General features: G+C 44.4%; 1 protein-coding gene across 4 annotated transcripts; it reads right to left on the reverse strand.

Annotated features, from left to right (window-relative positions):
* Positions 1–404: 404 nt before the first annotated feature.
* Positions 405–18,177, reverse strand: cplane1 (ciliogenesis and planar polarity effector 1). Of its 4 annotated transcripts, none has more exons than XM_078161986.1 (50): positions 18,019–18,177; positions 17,589–17,726; positions 17,358–17,493; positions 17,153–17,272; positions 16,840–17,072; positions 16,639–16,742; positions 16,403–16,559; positions 16,197–16,300; positions 15,690–15,872; positions 15,130–15,379; positions 14,846–15,028; positions 13,485–14,245; positions 13,142–13,332; positions 12,886–12,966; positions 12,643–12,798; positions 12,098–12,262; positions 11,786–12,017; positions 11,548–11,684; positions 11,240–11,457; positions 10,996–11,160; positions 10,659–10,806; positions 10,462–10,571; positions 10,226–10,375; positions 10,010–10,121; positions 9,194–9,509; positions 7,976–9,100; positions 7,703–7,854; positions 7,539–7,624; positions 7,388–7,452; positions 6,845–7,115; positions 6,423–6,758; positions 5,703–6,320; positions 5,426–5,607; positions 5,255–5,342; positions 5,074–5,158; positions 4,836–4,970; positions 4,598–4,660; positions 4,395–4,480; positions 3,855–4,092; positions 3,521–3,774; positions 3,319–3,403; positions 2,963–3,130; positions 2,704–2,746; positions 2,457–2,588; positions 2,191–2,371; positions 2,030–2,085; positions 1,788–1,955; positions 1,489–1,616; positions 1,082–1,365; positions 405–982 (listed from the first exon to the last, which is right to left on the reverse strand). In XM_078161986.1, the coding sequence occupies exons 2-50, from the start codon at positions 17,667–17,669 to the stop codon at positions 827–829; spliced, it is 9,678 nt and encodes a 3,225-aa protein (XP_078018112.1). In that variant the 5' UTR covers positions 17,670–17,726; positions 18,019–18,177; the 3' UTR covers positions 405–826. The 4 variants fall into 4 exon arrangements, with proteins under 4 accessions (XP_078018112.1, XP_078018113.1, XP_078018114.1 ...); XM_078161987.1 differs by having other exon boundaries at positions 2,191–2,368; positions 12,098–12,265; XM_078161988.1 differs by having other exon boundaries at positions 2,194–2,371; positions 12,098–12,265.
* Between the last annotated feature and the right edge of the window lie 201 nt (positions 18,178–18,378).

Raw genomic sequence — 18,378 nt, forward strand, 5'->3', positions numbered from 1 at the left:
CATGATGCAAGCCATCGAGAAAGCACATCAGGCACACCACACTCTGTTTGCACACACAAGTTTTGAAGGCGTCCCCACATTTGATATAGGGTCTTCCAACTGTTTTGCAGCTTTAGATAAAGTTCTGTTTAGAGTGTTAACACCAAAGCAAAGTTCAGTTAACATGATTAAAAACTGGACCTTTACACAGTATCACTTTGTTTCAGTTTTAAAAGCAGGTGTGAGTGTGTTTGGATCATATATAAAGATAATAAAGATCTACTGTATATAGATTGTTTATATGTCTATGATTTTAATGAACACAAGACTGGTAAACAGCATGTGATCTGTCTCATGTAGGAGAAGTTTATGGTTTGACCACAAAATCCTTTGTGTAAGGCAATAAAATAATGGGATGAAACGGCTTTGCAACGCTTAGATCCACATATTTAATAGTTGGAACTGTCAAATCTGTACAAAAATAAATTACAAATGTAGAAAACTTTATGCACAAATGGCTAAACCTAAATTCCAAGAGGACATCATTGCTGATGTCAGTGCAACAGATATTGTTTTACAAATTAAATATAAAGTGATTACATCACATGTAATTTATTGTAGGCCTACTTTACCAATAAAAAAATCTGTCCTTACATATTTAATGCCATCACTGACCATATCAAATTCAATAAACATGTCTAGATTCTAAGCACTAAAAATGCTTCAGTGTATTATAATTACAATACATTTATAGGCACATAAAATATAAGAAGCGTTTTTCTCAGTAATATAACATCCACTTAAGTGACAACGTAGCACTGTTCTTCCTTTCCTTGAGAGGCTCAGCTCAGTCGTCCTCTGCAGCCACCATCCTCTCGATAGCCGCCCAGTCTATTTTACTGAGGTTGCTGCTGGCGGTGTCGGAAAGATTGTCCAGCCAGTCCATCGCTGACACACCAGCTGTGGCACCATCATCTTGCTCATCCAGCAGTCCAGCCAAAACCTGACAAGTGCAGCAGTGTATGAAACTGGACATGAAACCAAATAATGTAGTTACAGTTCTCCCAGATGTAGGCTAATATGTGATGAATGTGAGTCTTACTATGTTCGACTCTGACTCCTCTGGGCCCAGCAGCCTATTCAATTCCGAGGTGGGCTCCCAAAGGTTCCCCTCTTCCCTCTCTTCCATCCTTGTCTGGTCCCTCAGGATCCCTCTCCCTGCAGTAGTCCCTGGTGAAAGACCTCTGTTCGGCCCTGTCTTTCTCTGGTGTCCGACACGCCTTTCCTCACTCTGGCTGGCTGTTTGCTGTTTAGTGTGGCTCTTTGTGTGTGTGAGCATGCCACGTCTGGTAAGCTGAGACAGTCGGTCCCTTGGCAGAGACGTAACTAACACAAAATTCACACAACATAAACAAGTTAAGTGAATTTAACATGGTTTGGACAGTAGAGTCAAAACACATCTACAGGCTCATCTCAGTGAGCAATGTAGTAAAATATAATAAATGATACCTGGTCTATGTAGTCCCAGTCTCCTGCGGTAATCCTCTGAAAGCAGTCCCTGTGTCTCAGCAGTCCATGGACGAAGGTGAGGTTGAGCTTGTCCTGACTTAAGACTTCTTTTATCATTAGCAGATACACTGTAAGCCCAATGAAAAGATATTACCTCCATCACCAAATCAGCCAATTCCAGATGTTTAGAATGAACACCCTGTACAAAATCTGATTAATGCCTTGTTCAGACGCTAGATCAGAGTGCAGTTACTATCTAACGAGAAAGATCCTGGTCAGATAACTGTTGCAGGGGATACCTGTGAGTGCTGCCAGAGGGTGGAGCAGAGTTGGGTCGTGTAGTTAAGAGTGCAGGTGAAACTTCAGTCTTTGAAGAAATGAGCAGGGTTGGAGGATTGGTGAGAAACTCACTGGCCAAAGAACAGGCCTCACGGGTCCTCTGGTTGTATTGCTCCAGAAGCATGAACCTATTACATCAAATGGAAATAAGAGTAATGCACATGCATGTTTATTGTGCACAGACAATGTAACAGTTACGTACTTTTCTTTTTCCTCCCTGGTTCTCCAAATGGTTGCTCGATTCTTGGTTGTTGGTTTCTGTGGAGGCACACAGAGGTAACGTCAACAACAATGTGGATAGAATATTTCAATAAGAGCATACAATGGATTATCAGTTCTAATAAAGAGGCAAACACATCTCACCACTTTTCCAGAGGTAGAAAAAGGTTTGTGTTCCCTCTCCCTCAGGCTCTCTCTGTGTTTCTGATAAACAGCCAGTCTTTCCCTCTGTTTCCTTCTCATCCAGATCCTCAGCTCTCTCCTCTCCTCCTCTGGAGGAGCACGTTTCTGCGACATCCAGCTACTCTGCTGCTGCTCCAGCCTGCTATGGGTCACATTACTCTCCAGCTCAGTCATAAATCATAGCTGTTTCAGTAGTCATTCGGACGAAATTTCAGTAGGTACCATACCTGCTATGTGGTGCAGTCTGTGAATTGGACAAATCCAGGTCAGTCGGGGATAAATAGCCTTCCCTCACCAACTCGTCTAGGATTTCGGCTGTATCGGATAACCCAGTCTGACACAGATTCTCATCTGCACGTCTAGAGATGGACAGGTAGAGAGAAGAGTATTGGGAAGTAGGAGAAGTTACAGTGAGGTTTGCACATCTACAACAGATAATGGGCGTCATAACACTTCTGATGTACTTAAACCTACTCAGGAGATATTCCAGATGCTTCAATCAGCTGATCTTTCATTTCTGTGGGAGCAACACAAACAGATGAAATAATTACTTTTAAAATTATGACTACTGAGAAAATATCCATGTATCTGACTATAAAAGAATAAAGTATGCATCTGCATTTGCATTTTAATAATTATTCATCAACTAAGAAGTGCACTTTGCCAAGATACGTGGAAATTGTTTATGTAAGTAGAAATGTTTAGGAAGCGTTTAAGTAAATTGCATCCTTACTCTGAGGAGTGTGAAGGTAGGAAGGAATAGCATGGTGACCAGGCCTCCTTTCGTGAGCCCAGGAGTCGTTATGAACCTCATATTCTTCTTCCTGATTTTCCTCCTCCTCCTCCTCCTCCTCCTCACAGGTATCCAGGTGAGCTGAAGGGTTCAGTTGTGGTAACCATGCTGTTAGAGACAGAGAATATGCATGAATGTCTTATAGAGTTTTTTCAAACAATATTCAAGTTATTTATTATTCAATTAAACCTGCAACTTTGTTTTTTGTATCTAAATTTCGAGGACCTGCTTTGTAATTTAAAATGCAACATAAAGAGTTTTGGCTTTTATTACAGAAAAACAGTTTTACGTCATACCTTCCTGTGGAACAGACAGTCTGACAGTTTTTTTCCTCACATCAGGAGCCAAGACTGGTGTCAGCTTTTCAATAGTGTTCACCAGCTACATAAAGAACAATAAATTGCATTTTAATGTCAACTCTCAAAGACAATTTCTATATTTGGGTGTCACTACTAATAAAAATCAGGACAAATAATGAGAAGCAACATGCTTATATACCATCCTGGAGTTGGTAAAGTCCATTTCCAGATAGTCTGCAATGTTCTGTAGAGCAGCCAGCTGAGCGTCCAGCTCTGAAAGGCGGGAGGAGAACCAAACTGTAGGCGGTGTGGATGAGGCACTGTGAGGTTGAGTGCTCTGGGTTTTTATGGCTTGACAGATTTCAGAGTCAGGTTCATCTACCACATCTTGTGTAGTGATTCTCTGTGGATCCCTGTTAGGCTGAATGTGGCTGGCTGGCTCCTCTGGGATATCTAGAGTGTTCAGTACAACAGATATTTAGACCTCACTGTATTCAGTATAAAGTGATACCTGTATTAGACAATATAAAGACCTGTGTGTGGTCTCCAGTGGAAGTCCCCTGGAACTGTGACTGCTGGTTGTGGATCAGCAGCAGCAGAAGCACTCCTGATAACTGACGTCGCAAGTACATGAAGCTGAGCAGAGGTAGGTGAAGGATGGCGAAGGGGAGGTACATCTTGTGCTTCTGGGCTCAGACAGTGAGGCAAGTCCTGATGCAGGGCTTTGTCTTCTAGATCCAAGACACTTATGAACTGGCGGCCACCAGGACCCTGAGACAAAGACAGAGAAACAGAGAAAAGTGAAGTAAAATGTCCATCAATCAAAGTTAAATCCTGCTCAAATGCATGAATTGGAACATTAGGTATGGAAACTAGGTAACTACATGACAACAGCGCTCAAGAGGCAATGCTTTTAATTGTCATCAACTCAAGACAAGCACGTCATCAGTTAAAGCCACACCATGAAGTGAGTAGCCCTGTTGTATGGTGATGCAAATCCCTGCTGTGCTCGGCTGATGCGCCAAGCCAAACCGAGGCATGGAAAAGTGCTACTTGTATGTCTGGCCTCTTACCAGATTCTGCCCCGGCCCCTGTGGCGTTTCCTCTTTGTCTTGAACAAGGCGCTCTTTGAAAAACTGCAGATTCTCTGAGCTTTGTGCTGGGTGGAGAAAGCACACACATACACAAACACTCAATGTTTAACTCTTCATTATGTGCCCAACAAATAAAAAAAGCAGTGTGTTATCCTTGTTCCTGAGATATCAAATCCACTTACATTTAGGGCTACTAGCAGGCACGGAGGCAGACACAGCTTTATCCACGAGTGCGGGAGGACAAGCTAAAAGAAAAACAATCAACATGTTACTTGCTCAGAATCTAGAATATGGAAAACATGTATCTGAAACAACCCAGGCAAAACAGAGAAATTCAACTACAACTGTGTAATAATATTACAGCAGTCCAAAACTATTACAGTATCAACATGGCATAACTTGTAATGCAAACTATCTCACCTGGGTCTGTGTTAGTGAAAGCATCTTGGCACTCTGGGGGTCTTTTATGTGTGGAAGCAAAGGCATGGAGCTCAGCTGACGTGGACACGGCCCTGTCCAATAATCTCTGACCAGTCAGCAGAGAATCAAAGGACCCTGGGAGGCACAGATAAGAGGGAAAAAAACAATAGATCAATAGAATTATAATATTTCAAAGTGTCCGGTCATGACCTTAATTATACTGTATACTGACACCAACCAAATTGAGCAAAATTGGGAACATCCTGCTCAGGGGTGATCTCCTCTGCAGCTGCAGGTTCCTCGTTTACAGGCTCATTTGTTGGCTGGAGATATATTGGAACAAACAAATGACAGTGAAATTACACTTAAGGAGGAGTAGCAGCACAAAACACTTCTTATTAAAAGTAATACTGCTCTACCTCTTGTGTAGGGATAATAGACTCATCTGGTCTGAATGTGACCTCTGCTTTTCTTCCCCTCTCTGCCTTCTCCTCTCTCCTCTTCCGTCTATAAACAACACAGTGTATTGTGAGTAAAATTATCAGCTTAAAAAAAGAAAGTCAATAGCATGAAAACATAAATGTGATTGCCTCTTGCTGGAGTTTAAGGTGGGGGGAGTGGTAGCTCTTCTAGTGCTTTCAATAGGTGGGTCCACTCTGAGCAGCCGCAGTCGAGCCTCTTCAGTATTCTGCCTCCCCATCACTGAACTTGTCAACTCCTCCATGGACATGAGACGGGCCATTTGGCTTGAAGGAGCTGCCTCGGGTAACATCTGTGGCAGAGACAGATATATCTGTTTGTAAACTACAATGCAAGATTTTATGATACATCACTTTACAGTCTTGAAATAACGGAAGTGCTGCTTGCCATTTGTGGTCCAGGTTCTATATGCAGAAGCTTGATCATAGGTGCTTCTCCCCTCGGAGCTGCAATGACAGAAGAGGGCCTGAAGGAAGGTGCTATGGGTAGTTTGGGGAACGTGGTGTTGCTTTGTGGAGCAGGCTCGAAGCGCAGCAGACGAAGGCCCTCCATTGGTGCAGGTGTATGAGCAGGAGGAAGTAGGGTGAAGCTTCGCCCCCCGGACCTGTCTGAAATCTGACTCTTGGGTTGAGAGTTCATCGGAGTTGTATTAAAACTGAGTTGTCTTTTTAGCACTGAGACAGTTTGGTTGTGTTTTAGCTTATACTGATGGGATTCCACAGTTGCAGGGTTTGTCTTTTGAAGCACCTGGGGGCCTTGGGGATGGTGTGGCGCACTCTGCTGGGGCAATGGAGGACGGCGGAGCTGAAGTAACTTCAAGCCGAAGACCTGGGGAGCAGAGTCCCTTTGTATGCTGTCATTAGAGGGCAGTAATACGGGGGCACTGTGAATAGCGTGGCTGGTGTCAGTAGTGGCCAGAAGCCCCTGTGAAGGTGGGATCAACCTCCTGCTCTCCATAAACTGGATTTCTGGTGACACCGCCTGGACAGAAAGTGGCTGCATTTCCTGAAGAAGAAATAAAAGTTGTATTCAGCTTAGTTATTGTTTACATAGAAGCAAAATGTGACACAACCTGACAGAAAACTTGAGCAACATGTGATAACTTACACCTGCACTATTAGCAGTGGACGTGGTGTGATGCTGGACACCTGTTGGGGAGGTTTTCCCTGAGCTCTGGATGGCGGTCTGGTCTGTAAACATACACGCAGGGACCTGATGGGGCTGAAGGTTGTTGGATCTTGAACTTGGCACGAATGCTTGTGTCTGAGATAGCACTGGCATGTTGGCATTTGGTTGAGGGATGAAATTAGTCACGTAAGATGATGGCACATGAGGTTGTGAGGTGCTGATGTTAGACTGAGCCATGGAAGAGCTCTGCTGGGCAAGTTGAAGGTTAGAAAATGAAGCTCCCAAAACCTCCATCAGGCTCATGTAGTTGATATTCTGCAATGAAACAAAAACACTTCAGATCAAACTCAATCTTGAAAGTCACCTGACTCCAGACATTTTTGTGGTTAGTCTCTTCTTACCTGAACCAATCTGAATAAGTCTTCACCCAGACGCTGTTGCACTAGTGGAGTCTGAGCAGATAATGGCTGATTAGGGGCTGTGGAATCCGCAGGGGGGGCACCAGATGTGGAGCTTTGTGGCTGAGCACTTGGAGGATCCACAGGTGTGTCGGGGAGCAGCACTCCAGTGGAACCAGAAGGCTCCGCATGGACCTGTGCCTCAGGCTGTACAGTAGGAAGAGCTTGGGGCTCTGAGTGCAGGGGGGCTTGTAGGCTTTTAGAATCACTGTGGCTGAAACAACAAAACAAACAACAATGCTAATAAAGATTTTGTTTGTTTTGGCCTGAGGCTTGTAGAAATAACTCAGCAGGGATTGTGCTTCATTATATTTTTATAATGTCATAGTGTAATGTGGAAGAATATAAGTAAACAACAACTATTATTAACATTACATAACACAATAAGGCTAAAAATCTCAAAGAATTCTGCCATCATTTTGGCACTAACTTACGACACTAATGGAGAAAAGATGCAAAGTTATTAAGTTTACATTAAAAACTCACAGAGAGCTGGAACTGGACACGTCTTCAGCACTTTCTGAGAGGTCCAGGTCTGCGAGCTTTAAACTCTGCAAAGAACAAAAACAAGGTATTTGTGTTTTGACAAAGTTGACAGTATGTATGAAGAATGGGAATCCTGGAAGGTAATATTCACCGTTTCAGGTGTGCAGATGTTTCCAGAGATGTTCCCATTGGAAACAGAGGACGACACTTCCAAGCCATCACTCTCACTACTTTTGCCTACAAATATCAAACACATTAATTCACATTCTCTGCATTACAGCAACTTTGAGGATCCAATTTAACTTAGTGATATACCTTCTTTTTCAGGTGTAACATCCAAGTCATCAAGAGATGGTTGTTGTGAACTGGACTGTCTCTGCTGAGCATCAAAGGTCAGCTGATCCTGGTCGTTAGGGAGAGGTGTCCTGTGAAATGTCAGTTCCTCTGGTTCATCTGTAGAAGAACCACTGCAGGGAAACACAGTAAAAAATGTTTTGCTGCTACATTTTTGTTAAATCGCCATCAGTTGGTTGATGTATCTGAGCTAGATTTAGCCCAATATTAAACCACCATAAATAGGGCACTCACATGGACAGTTCTTGTTGTAGATTCTGATCAAGACCAATGATGGGAGTGTTGGCTGATCCAGGGTAGCCTGTATCGACACTGCTCTCTCTCTCCAGTTTCCTATCCACCTCAGGGCGCAGCATGGGAGCTACAGTCCACTGTGTTTCTGGAACTTGGATGTGAGCACTGTAGCGGTCTGTCCTGAGGAGAGCAGTGTACTTACGCTTCAGCAAGCTGAGGGAAGTGAGGACAGCAGGCGCAGAGGCTTTGACACGGATCACCACTCCTTCATCAGCTGTGCCTCCAACTCCTCCTCCCTTCTCTTTCTTCTTTTTGCCATGATGTCCTAGCAGCACCCTCCTATCAGCCCAGCGGACCATCCACTCCAGCAGCCTGCCAAGTTTTGGAAACTGAGCCTCTAGTTTAGGGTCTAGGCCCTGCTGAAGTTCAATCACGGCTTCAACAGAAGTTGAGGAGCCAAGTTTCAAGCTCTCTGATTGCTGCCCTGTGGTAATGGCACTTCGAATAGGACTAGTATCAGATCCATAGTGTCCCCCCTTCAGTCTTTGGCCTGAATGCACACTGCTTTGCTGTCGGAGCCCAAACAAACCTTTATGCCTGCCTGTGCTTAGCCCAGGAAGAGAACTGACAGAGAGGCTAGCTCTGGATATGGGTGCTTCACTCCAGATGGAGGACGTTTGCATATCAGTTGCTGCACCTTGTTTGACAGGCTTGTAGCAGTAGCCGGCTCTGAACACTGGAGGATCATTGCCCACGTGTTTTCTGGCTGGATGGTGCGCATCTCTTTGGCGGCGATGAATGGTTGTGAGCACATCAAAGGTGAGAGAATGCAACTCTCTCTCCCTCAGCTGGCAGGAGAAGCCCCTCAACAGAGGAAGTTCATTGCCTGAATCCCCTCCATCTGCACTGTCCTTCTCTAGCACATAGCTGAGGAAGAGCTCCAGGAAATTTAGATACTCATCATCTTCCAGCTCAAACTCCCAGGTGCCAACCACTGGTAAGGAGGGCTGCTCATTCTCCTCGGCGTCGTCTGGGTGACTCTCCTCCTTGATGACACTTTCAATCTTAACAGCAGTCTTCTTCGCATGTTCTCTGTCTCTTGCTGTTTTTGCTTTTTTGCCCCTGCTAAAAAACAACAACACAGAGCACAGAATAAGGCACAACACAGATACATGAAACCTCAATGTAATGGTATTGCAACTATTCCACGCTGGCTACCTTGTTGTGGCTCTGCTGTGCATTTCAGGAGAGACGGCCTCAGATGTATTATCCACTGTGTCTCCATCGCTGTAAACTGGGGGGAACCCAAAGTCAGTTAAGGTGCTGGTGCTCAGACTTGTACCCAGTGAGAATTGCTTCCACACAGCCATCCCGTGTTTGCTTCCCCTGTCTTCCTGTTCCTCCTCCTTCTCCCACAAATGGAGTTCAGGGGGTGCCAGATGCCTCGTCAAACGCCCAAGATGTTTTCTCCTCTGCCTGAATTTGTCTTGAATGACGATCATCATCAACTCGTTCACCTCCTCTTTTTCGCCCTCTAGAAGCAAATGCAATAACATAGATTGACATTTATAACATATGTTTAAGGAGTCGTGGACAATAAGTAAAATCAGCCTACATCCCTCACTTAAAGGAATACATCGAGTGTTGAGGATGGGTGCTACGCTTCGGTGACAACACTGTTCCGCCACCATGAGTCGGGAAAGCATTATAAGCACTAACCGCCGTACAAGCTTAGTGCAGAGCGGCGCCAATAAGCTAGCCAGTGGGATACACACACAGGGACTCGCATGCGAGGACTGTCCGTCTACTACCACAAAGAACAAAGAGCTGCAGAATACAACAGACAGCGGTAGCATGACTGCATTCTCTGCTCCGGAGGCCATAACTCTAGTGGTTTGCTGCAATATTAATGCTCTGAATGTCGCACACAGCTTCTTCAAAATAAAGAAATCAGTGTCTAAAAAGTGACATTTCTACAGTAGAAGTGCTGTACAGTGCTTCAAAGCAGTTATTATAAAACGGAAGTGTTCGTACCAAGGACATTGCATCGCCTCAGTCTCTGCAGCAGTGAGTTATACTTTTCTCTCAGAGCGACTCTTACAGACTCTTCCTCCTCTGGGAAGGCACGTACCAATGCATCTGCCACCTACAAATAGGAACAAGCAAGGATGAGAATTTTATTCACTCAAGGTCATTCTATTTCACTTCAATAAGCACTGTTTATGTAAGAAAAGGGCATGAAAAAATCACCAGAGAGAGGGGAGGAAGTTCAGACACAAGGCTGAGCAGTATGTCCTGGAGGATCTCCTCAGCGTTGAGAAAGCAAGAGAAAGGCAGGAAGCGACAGGCCCAGCGGAGAGCATCAACACAGGTAGCTCTCACTTCTGAACCACCAGGGATCTACGGGACACAAATACACACAGATATTTACAGGACCTAATGGGCATATTTATACATAAACATGTCATCAAACACAAATGGAATACCTGCTCATCTCCACCATGCTGTCTGGCTGCCTGATACTTCCTGCAGGAAATGGAGAGCTGGTCCCTGACATGAAGCATCCAGCATAAACCACACAGCTCCCTGAAACAGACTTGTAGGAAAAATATAGTCAATAAGCACTATTTGAAAGTACATCATTGATTATGATGACCAAAATTCACTATGAGTGGCGTCTTACTTATAGTTTGAATGGTGTCAGGGTCCAGGTGACCGTCTTTGTTAGGCCCCCGTCTGAAGAATCCGCTGCGGGTGACGAACTTCATCAGGCCCTCTGGGAAAGCCTTTTCTTCTTCAGTGGCTGATGGATAGGAGTACTTCTTCTTGATCTGAAAACATCATCAGATATTTGCACTACTTATTTCTTTTTTGCATGATAAACCAAAAAAAGTATGGTAAAATGAAAAACAGCATTTCTTCAGAAAAACTGGACTGTCGCCATCAAACTGTAAGCCATACTTGAGGACCTTCAATTTTCTTATTAAACCAAATCAAAACCCCATAGTCTTTTAAAGTACCTTGTATAGTACGTGTCTGGCACGACGCAGATTACTGATGTACCACTGAGCAGCAGGATGGCAACAATGTGCAGATCTCAGAAGTAACAGTAATCTCTGAAGAACTCCAGACACTTTGTGACGTGATGCAACCTCTGCAAACTGCCCCATTGTCCCTACTGGGTCCTGAACATGAGACACACACATTTAATGTTATAATTTACATGTTCATACTGTTTGTAAAAGCTGATCTGCTGTTACGTACCTGTGTGTTGGGGGAAGGCTGAGGGCAATAAAGAGGTGGCGAGGGCAGATACAGTCCATTGGGCACCAAGGCAGGCAGACAAGAACACAGGTCTTTGGCTGTGTCCAGCAAGGAAGACAAGGGTGATGACATAACATTCACTCCAGCCATGACTGAAGCCTTCAGAATCTCCTGTATGGAAACCTGTAACAAATCCCAGTCTTCTCCTTCCAAAGGGTCTGGTAAAAGAAGTGGAGACAAAGCACAGATTCCATTTAAACAGTGCTACATGCATTGTGGTCCTCTTACCATTGTCAGATCTCACCAACCTGTAAAGCTCTTGTCACCATCTTCATCTCTGTGCTCTTGGGAGTCAGACTTATTGCCAAGAAGACACTCCAACTCAGCCTGAAAAATGCTGTCTGGTTCTAAAGCTGTTGGGAGGTGGAGCTCTCTCCTCCTGAGCCTGTCATAAAAGATGTCATTGAGATGTGCGTGAAAACAAACATGGTAAAAGTTTGAAATTGAATTTATTCTAGTGAATATACTGTATGCTTTCAAACTGACTGAGTGAAGTCGAAGTGGTCGGCGCAGTAATTTGTATACGCCAAGCTCAGAGAGGCTGCTGTCTTCCAGTCCCCAAGATGATAAGCCAACCACACAGTCTCAGGAAGCAGACCCCCGAGCAGGAGCAGGTCCTGGGCGTAGTCCACTGTCCATACTTCTGACAGCTGCTGCTGTCGCACTGCCCTAGCCACCTCCTCCTGACACAGTGGCACCAAGCGCCCAACACTGGGGGCTGAAAAAGACCATATTACCTAATAGCAATAAAACTTAAAAAATATATATTTTTATCTAGCAAAAATTATAGAAACACACCATGAGGTAGATGTAGTGGAGGCAAGACGGTAACATGGTGAGGGGGCAGGATGTAGAGGGGTTGGTTGGTAAAGTAAGAGGCCATGAATCTCCCCAGGGTCTGAACCACAGCACAAGCTGTGTCACTGTGAAGGTCCATCGGCAGCCACGGGCAGGGAAGAGAGTCTGCTGCAGTGCAGGGCATAAAAGCAGAGCTTATAACTAACTACAGAGACTGAGAATGAGGTCATTTGTGATGAAGCACAGTGTGCTGCAGTAACTGTGTCAAACTACTGATCATCATGGAGCAAGATCTAAGTTTCTAGCAGCTGGATTATTTCATTCTTCTCAGAGTGATAAGTGCCAAAATGACGGACAACTCCCCCATTTACTACATTCATAATCCAGAGAGGTGTTGGAAATAGATTAACCAGATAAAGCACAAGAGAGGACATGTCTCTTTGTCCCCATAACAAAAAAATATTTTTGGCCACACAGCCTTTAAAGGGAGACATTCAAAGCTAACTCACCTCTACAAGACTGAGTAATTATGGACCATTGCTGACCTGTCATGTTGTCTTTCTGGTGTCCGGCCCTGTGCAGGATGAGACGGGCCATGTGGTCCCCTAACTCCTGAGCTTCTCTCAGACGGTACTGGGATAACAGACTGTATAGGAGTGCCAGACAAAGCCGTGTCTCCTTGAAAACGGCACGATCAGAGCCTAATGGAAAGATTTATGATTACTATTTCAGACTGATGATGAGCATGTGGTGTACTTAAATGAAAAAATGTAAGCAGTGGTTCTCACTTTTGTTACTCTCCTCACAAATTTGTGACCGCCATGTATCAGCACTTTTAGGGTACGAGCCAAACAGGAAAAGGTGTTCACCTGGGGGAGAGGAGGGAAATAGTAGATACATTCATGTTTAACTCTAAGTCTTTTTTTGACCTGAGCCACAGATACATTGTTTTGCATTCGGTTTGATTTGATTTAAACTCCCTAGTTTACTTCCTGTAGCTAGTACAATTATTAAAGTTAGATAATTAGTCCTTCTGCTACAGACCTGGGTAACTCAGCAGTGCAGGACCCTCCTCTAGCCTTTCTCCTGTAGCCTGCAAAGCTGTTTGGATCTGGGACATGATGACGGACAACTGCTGCTGTTCCTCCTCCCAGCCATCACAGCCTTGAAAGCTTTTCAGTTCCTCCATATACTGCAGGGTGATCTTGTAAACCCACTGCCACACTCCAAACAATCTGGTCAAAAAGGAAAATCATCAATCTTGTTGGACTTTGTGACAAATTTAAATTCCAGGCAAAACATGACATGCAATGACTAAGGTTGGTATCCACAGCAATAAATAATGGACAATTAAAAACACATAAAAAGCCAGAGAGATGGTCTGTACCTGCTAGACGGTCGCTGGGGAACAGATTGTGCCTGACGTACAAAACTGGACTTCTGTTCCTTCTCATGCTGTAACAGAGGCACACAGTGTGCATCGGAAGACCAGAGATGTGACTCCTTCTCTGCAGAGGACCAGACAGTTTTTTGCTGCAGGCTGTAGGTGTGATCAAGACAATCAGAGACCAGCTCCAAGACATGCAAGACGGACGAAAGACTATGAGAAGATAACTGACAGTGACCAGTCTGGTGGGACTCAGGGTGAGGGGTCAGCAGGAGGCGAATCAGCCGTTTACTGAGCTCCACCACCAGCCCCAGGCAACATGGCCCATCTGAGTGATTGCTATCCAAGGGAAGAAAAGACAGAAGGGCTTTAAGAAGGTGCAGCAGGCAAGGAGAAACCGAGATATTTGTCTTCCCTGTGTTCTCGGAGCTGGGGATCAGATGGAGTAGAGCAGCAAGTCGCACCACACAGAAGAGGGTGTGCTGTAGCAGACGAGTTCTGTTTTCCACAGCGTTTCCGAGAGACATGCCAAACGCCCAAGCTGTTAACAGCTTAGTCTGGATTTTTCCAAGTTCACGATAAAGACGAGGTGTCTTCCTCTCTGTATCACAAAAGTCCCTATCAAAATCTGGGCTAGTGTCGGTCCTTGTGTCCAGGGCGTGGAGCGTGTCAAACATTGAGGCAAACTCTAGACGTCCGCCATCCTCCATGTGAGAACCAGCAGGAGGTCCGTCTACATCTGAGTCATCCTCAAAGAAAGTCTGGGAAGCCACACAAACAAACAGCAGGTTAAAGACAGTTAACATAAGTAAAGTAAGCAACTAAGGGGCCTTTAACACCTAACTCATTTGGTCCGGACTTTTAGACTTTTCAGTTTGAGTCAAACCAAAATTACAAATGTTAAAAATCGCTTGGACCACATTCTGGACCAAAAGGCCAAATCTTGGTTTGACAAAAGCGGTGGTCTCAGTACAGATCAAACTGAACCTTGGTGGTGAACACATTTTTTGGATGGTTCCGACTTTGGGACCAGTAACAGGAAATTTTGGCAGGCTATCATCACGATAGGTTATCAGATGCACTATAGTAATTTGATAGTCATTGTTAGCAGTAATCTGGCATTAAAAATGTCCATATAGCAGAGAAAGCTGCTTTTTTTTACTGAGACAATGGGATATAAACTTTAAGACCGTGAGAATATGTCAGTGCTGTTACAAAAATATGGTTGGGATGGGTGAGAAACCTGATTTATAATCTGCTTTTTACCTTCATGTAAACGCAGCCACAGTCAGTGTATATAGTCCACCGACAAAACTTGAAATCTAAAGCTATACCTTTCTAGTTTACACTATTTGACTGACCTGTACTTTTTCAAGAAGCTCCTTGGTACCACCCAATGTCCCCTGATCCTGCAGGAAAGGTGGCAAAGTGGATCCATCTGTAGCTGCTGAAATGACAGAGTCTGCGGTGTTGGGCCCACATGTGACAAGGATGCTGTCAAGATTCAGGCAAGACAAGGACTCCAACCATGCCCTCGCATGTATCTGAAAATAAGAAAATGTAATGAGAAAACTGTATCGTCAAGAATAGCTCTGCAGAGAGTAGCTAAGTAAGATCCCTGTTCTAGAAGTCCCTGAGTTACCACCTGTGATTTATCCAGTATCCGACTGGCCTTCTCAAGGTCCTTGCTTGCGTCCTTTAGAAGTGTTTTCAGCAACAGGGCAGGAGAAGGCCTATCTTGCACCCTCATAACTGTGGCCATGTAGCCATCAGACACAATGAGGTACATTAGCCGTGGATGCCAGGTCACGGAATACCGCTGTCTCAGGACATCCCGCACAGACAAGCTAGAGCTGGACAGAGAGGGATCTGCTTTCCCTGCAGACATTGGTGCCCTGTAGAGGGAAAGTATCAGGAACATAATCAGTAGATTAATTTATAATGAAAATAATCATTAGTTACCACCCTAAATTATACATAATAAAATAGAACGTGTTTCACACTGGATTTGTACAACTCTTGGGACAACAGACAGGTGAGATGCAATGAATTGGCTCACATAGGGAAGAGTGTAAGTGAGGAAATCAATGGCAAAGATGACTGCAGATGAGAGAGGAGGAATAAGAATTAAGAAATATCAGCACAAATAAATCAATAAATTGTAACAAGGGCTCATGAGTGAGGCAAAATGTCTCAAATGTGTACCGGTAAGTGACGAGAGGGTGCAGGGGTAGGAAGTGTGCAGGCCCAAAGTCAACACTGCAACCACAGCTTGTTAGAGTGAGGAGCCTCCCAAGGCGAGCCAAGATAAGAAGGGAGCCTCTCTTAAGAACACAGGCCAGGAACAGACCGCCTGGTGACCAGCTCACACTGCCCACCCAGTAGGACCTTAAAGAGAAGATATGTAAAGTACATTGGTAAATAAATACACACTGTACATCAAAGATATGAAAGAGGTGCTAATGACATTCAGGTAAAGCAACACATCCTTTAGTGGCAATCATTCCCTGGTGGCTTATATTTAGACAGTCTGGAAATGGCGTGCTTAACGCAGACACACTGTTGACACTACTGTGTTTGTTTAGAGTAGTGAAGAATGAGTCATAAAGCTTCACCAGCAATATTTTAGACAGTGTGACTGAGCAGATGTTGACCCCAGGTTAAACCCTCACATTGGCTGATCACTGCATAACACCAACATGCTTTCTGTACCTTATGTATTTAGAGGGGATGTCCATTTTCTTGCTTCCACATCCTCCAAGGCCACTTGATATTGAGACAAAATTCTGTGTGCTCACAAAGAGGACCTGTGTGGCCTGCATTCAACAGGAAATACAAATCATGAGTCACATTTTCTAGAGATGGACAGACCTGCAAAAACATATAAAGATGTGAAAAAAGAAACAGATAGGCCTCACCTTTGGCTGTCTCTGGTTCAGGACTATGGCTAACAGTCGGCCATCTGGGGAGAAAGCTGGCACCAAGGCCCCTCTGGACTTCACTGGTTGGCAGGGCGGGGTGAGACGAGACATGGGGTATGTCTTGGTGGCCCACTGTATGCTGTATCCCACAGAGCTACAAAGAGAAATACGTACTTTTAACCACTGTAACACCCAGTGAGAGCCCTGCCTGTTATATAGACCTGCTCACTCACCCCGCTCTCATGTGGCCTTCTTCCCATTGAATTTTCAGGCAGGTGAGAACTAGCTTCTTCCCAGATGTGAAAACAAAGGCTGATAAGCAGGCATCACCCATAACCTGAGCGAGTTTGTGGAAAGATAAAATAAGATATAATATAATAAGAGTCATTTACTGAAACATATGTCAACATGTTAAATATGTATTCTATTCAGACCTCTGTCTTGATGAAGATGGTGTGTTGGGATGCTTCTTTGTCTTGCGAGGAAGGCAGAATGGAGTCTTCAAGGGGTTGTATATGTGCCCAGTGTCCCTTGACCGTGCCATCTCGTACCCCCGTCAAATCCCTGACATCCATACACTCCCACAGGAACACTTGCCCTGTTATGGCTACCACCAGTACACGCTTTCCATCCCCTGAAACTTGGAGTGACAGTCTTGTGGCATTCCCTGTGAAAACATACACACATAAATCCAAACACTTCCCCATCTTCCAGGTAACTTTACACATGTACATATACTGCACATACCTTGAACAGCATTGGTCATCTGAGCTACTTCTGGGACCGCTGCAGCAGTCTTCAACAAGTCTTTATCCCTGTTCCACAGAAACAGCTCTCCTGACACCAGAAGTCCACATAGCCACATACCTGGAAAAGGAAAAGAGACAACAAATGTACTCTCTGAAATGACAGCAGACTTGTGTTTTGCTTTGGGTTTGCACATTAAACTCACCATTGTGGGATGAAGCCATTGTCACCACACTGTTGAGCAAAGGATGGAGTTTAGGAGTCCTCTTCTTGGTGCGTCCAGACACCATGTTGATCTCACTGATCCGTTTGTCATCTAACAGGAACACAGACTCCTTCTCCTAAAGAGGGACATGACACAGGATCACAGTCGTGTTCCTCTGACAAGGGAGGCAAAGTTTCAGTGTCTCTGGCTGAAATGTTTGACAGTCCTCACCTTGCCAAGCCAACAGAATCGCGGCCATGGTTTCTTCCGTTTGATGCTGGATGACAAAACAACCTCCAGCTTTAGCTCCATGTTTAAAAGACAGCATCGGTGCCTACTCTTGGTTTTGGGAGGGTTTGCAGGATCTCACTAGACAAGCAAGACGTTTAAGGTTAGCAGACAAGCAACAATTTTACATGTTGCACTGTAAACAACATGATTAGCGACGCAGATAGTAAGAAATATTACTCTTAATTGTGTATATGTTAACAGAAGAGTGACGTATACTGACAATGTCAAAGTACCGTGTTGTTAGCTGGTGTTATACATTGATTAAACCAACAAAAACCATCACCAATGTTAGCCATACCGTTAACTAGCATTAGCCACCTAGCTAATTTTGTTTACTGCGCGGAGCATTGGTTCCGACAAAAAGCCTTACCTGAGCACTCACACTACATTGGTTATAGTCAAATGTTGAAGGGCTCACATTTTTTGGTCGTGTAAATGTTAATATAACTACAGTATTACATGTTTTACCGCAGCTAATCATGAAATATTTCGAAACTCCCTCCGCTCCAGTAGCCAGAATTGTTTCCCATGATCCTCTAGGAGGAAGCTTCAAAGCGTTGCCGTAGGAACGCTGTAACCTAGTGATGTAGCCGACGCCCTGCGGGAAATAATGTGACCACAGACATAAAATGAAATAAAATACAATATTATTTACATGACTGTGGCCCAAACCCTTACAAAAAAAACAACAACTTTAATATTTTTAAACACAGACGTATTCATTTATTGT

The sequence above is a fragment of the Epinephelus lanceolatus genome, chromosome 19, assembly GCF_041903045.1.
Source record: "Epinephelus lanceolatus isolate andai-2023 chromosome 19, ASM4190304v1, whole genome shotgun sequence".
In the NCBI taxonomy this organism is placed as follows: Eukaryota; Metazoa; Chordata; class Actinopteri; order Perciformes; family Serranidae; genus Epinephelus; species Epinephelus lanceolatus.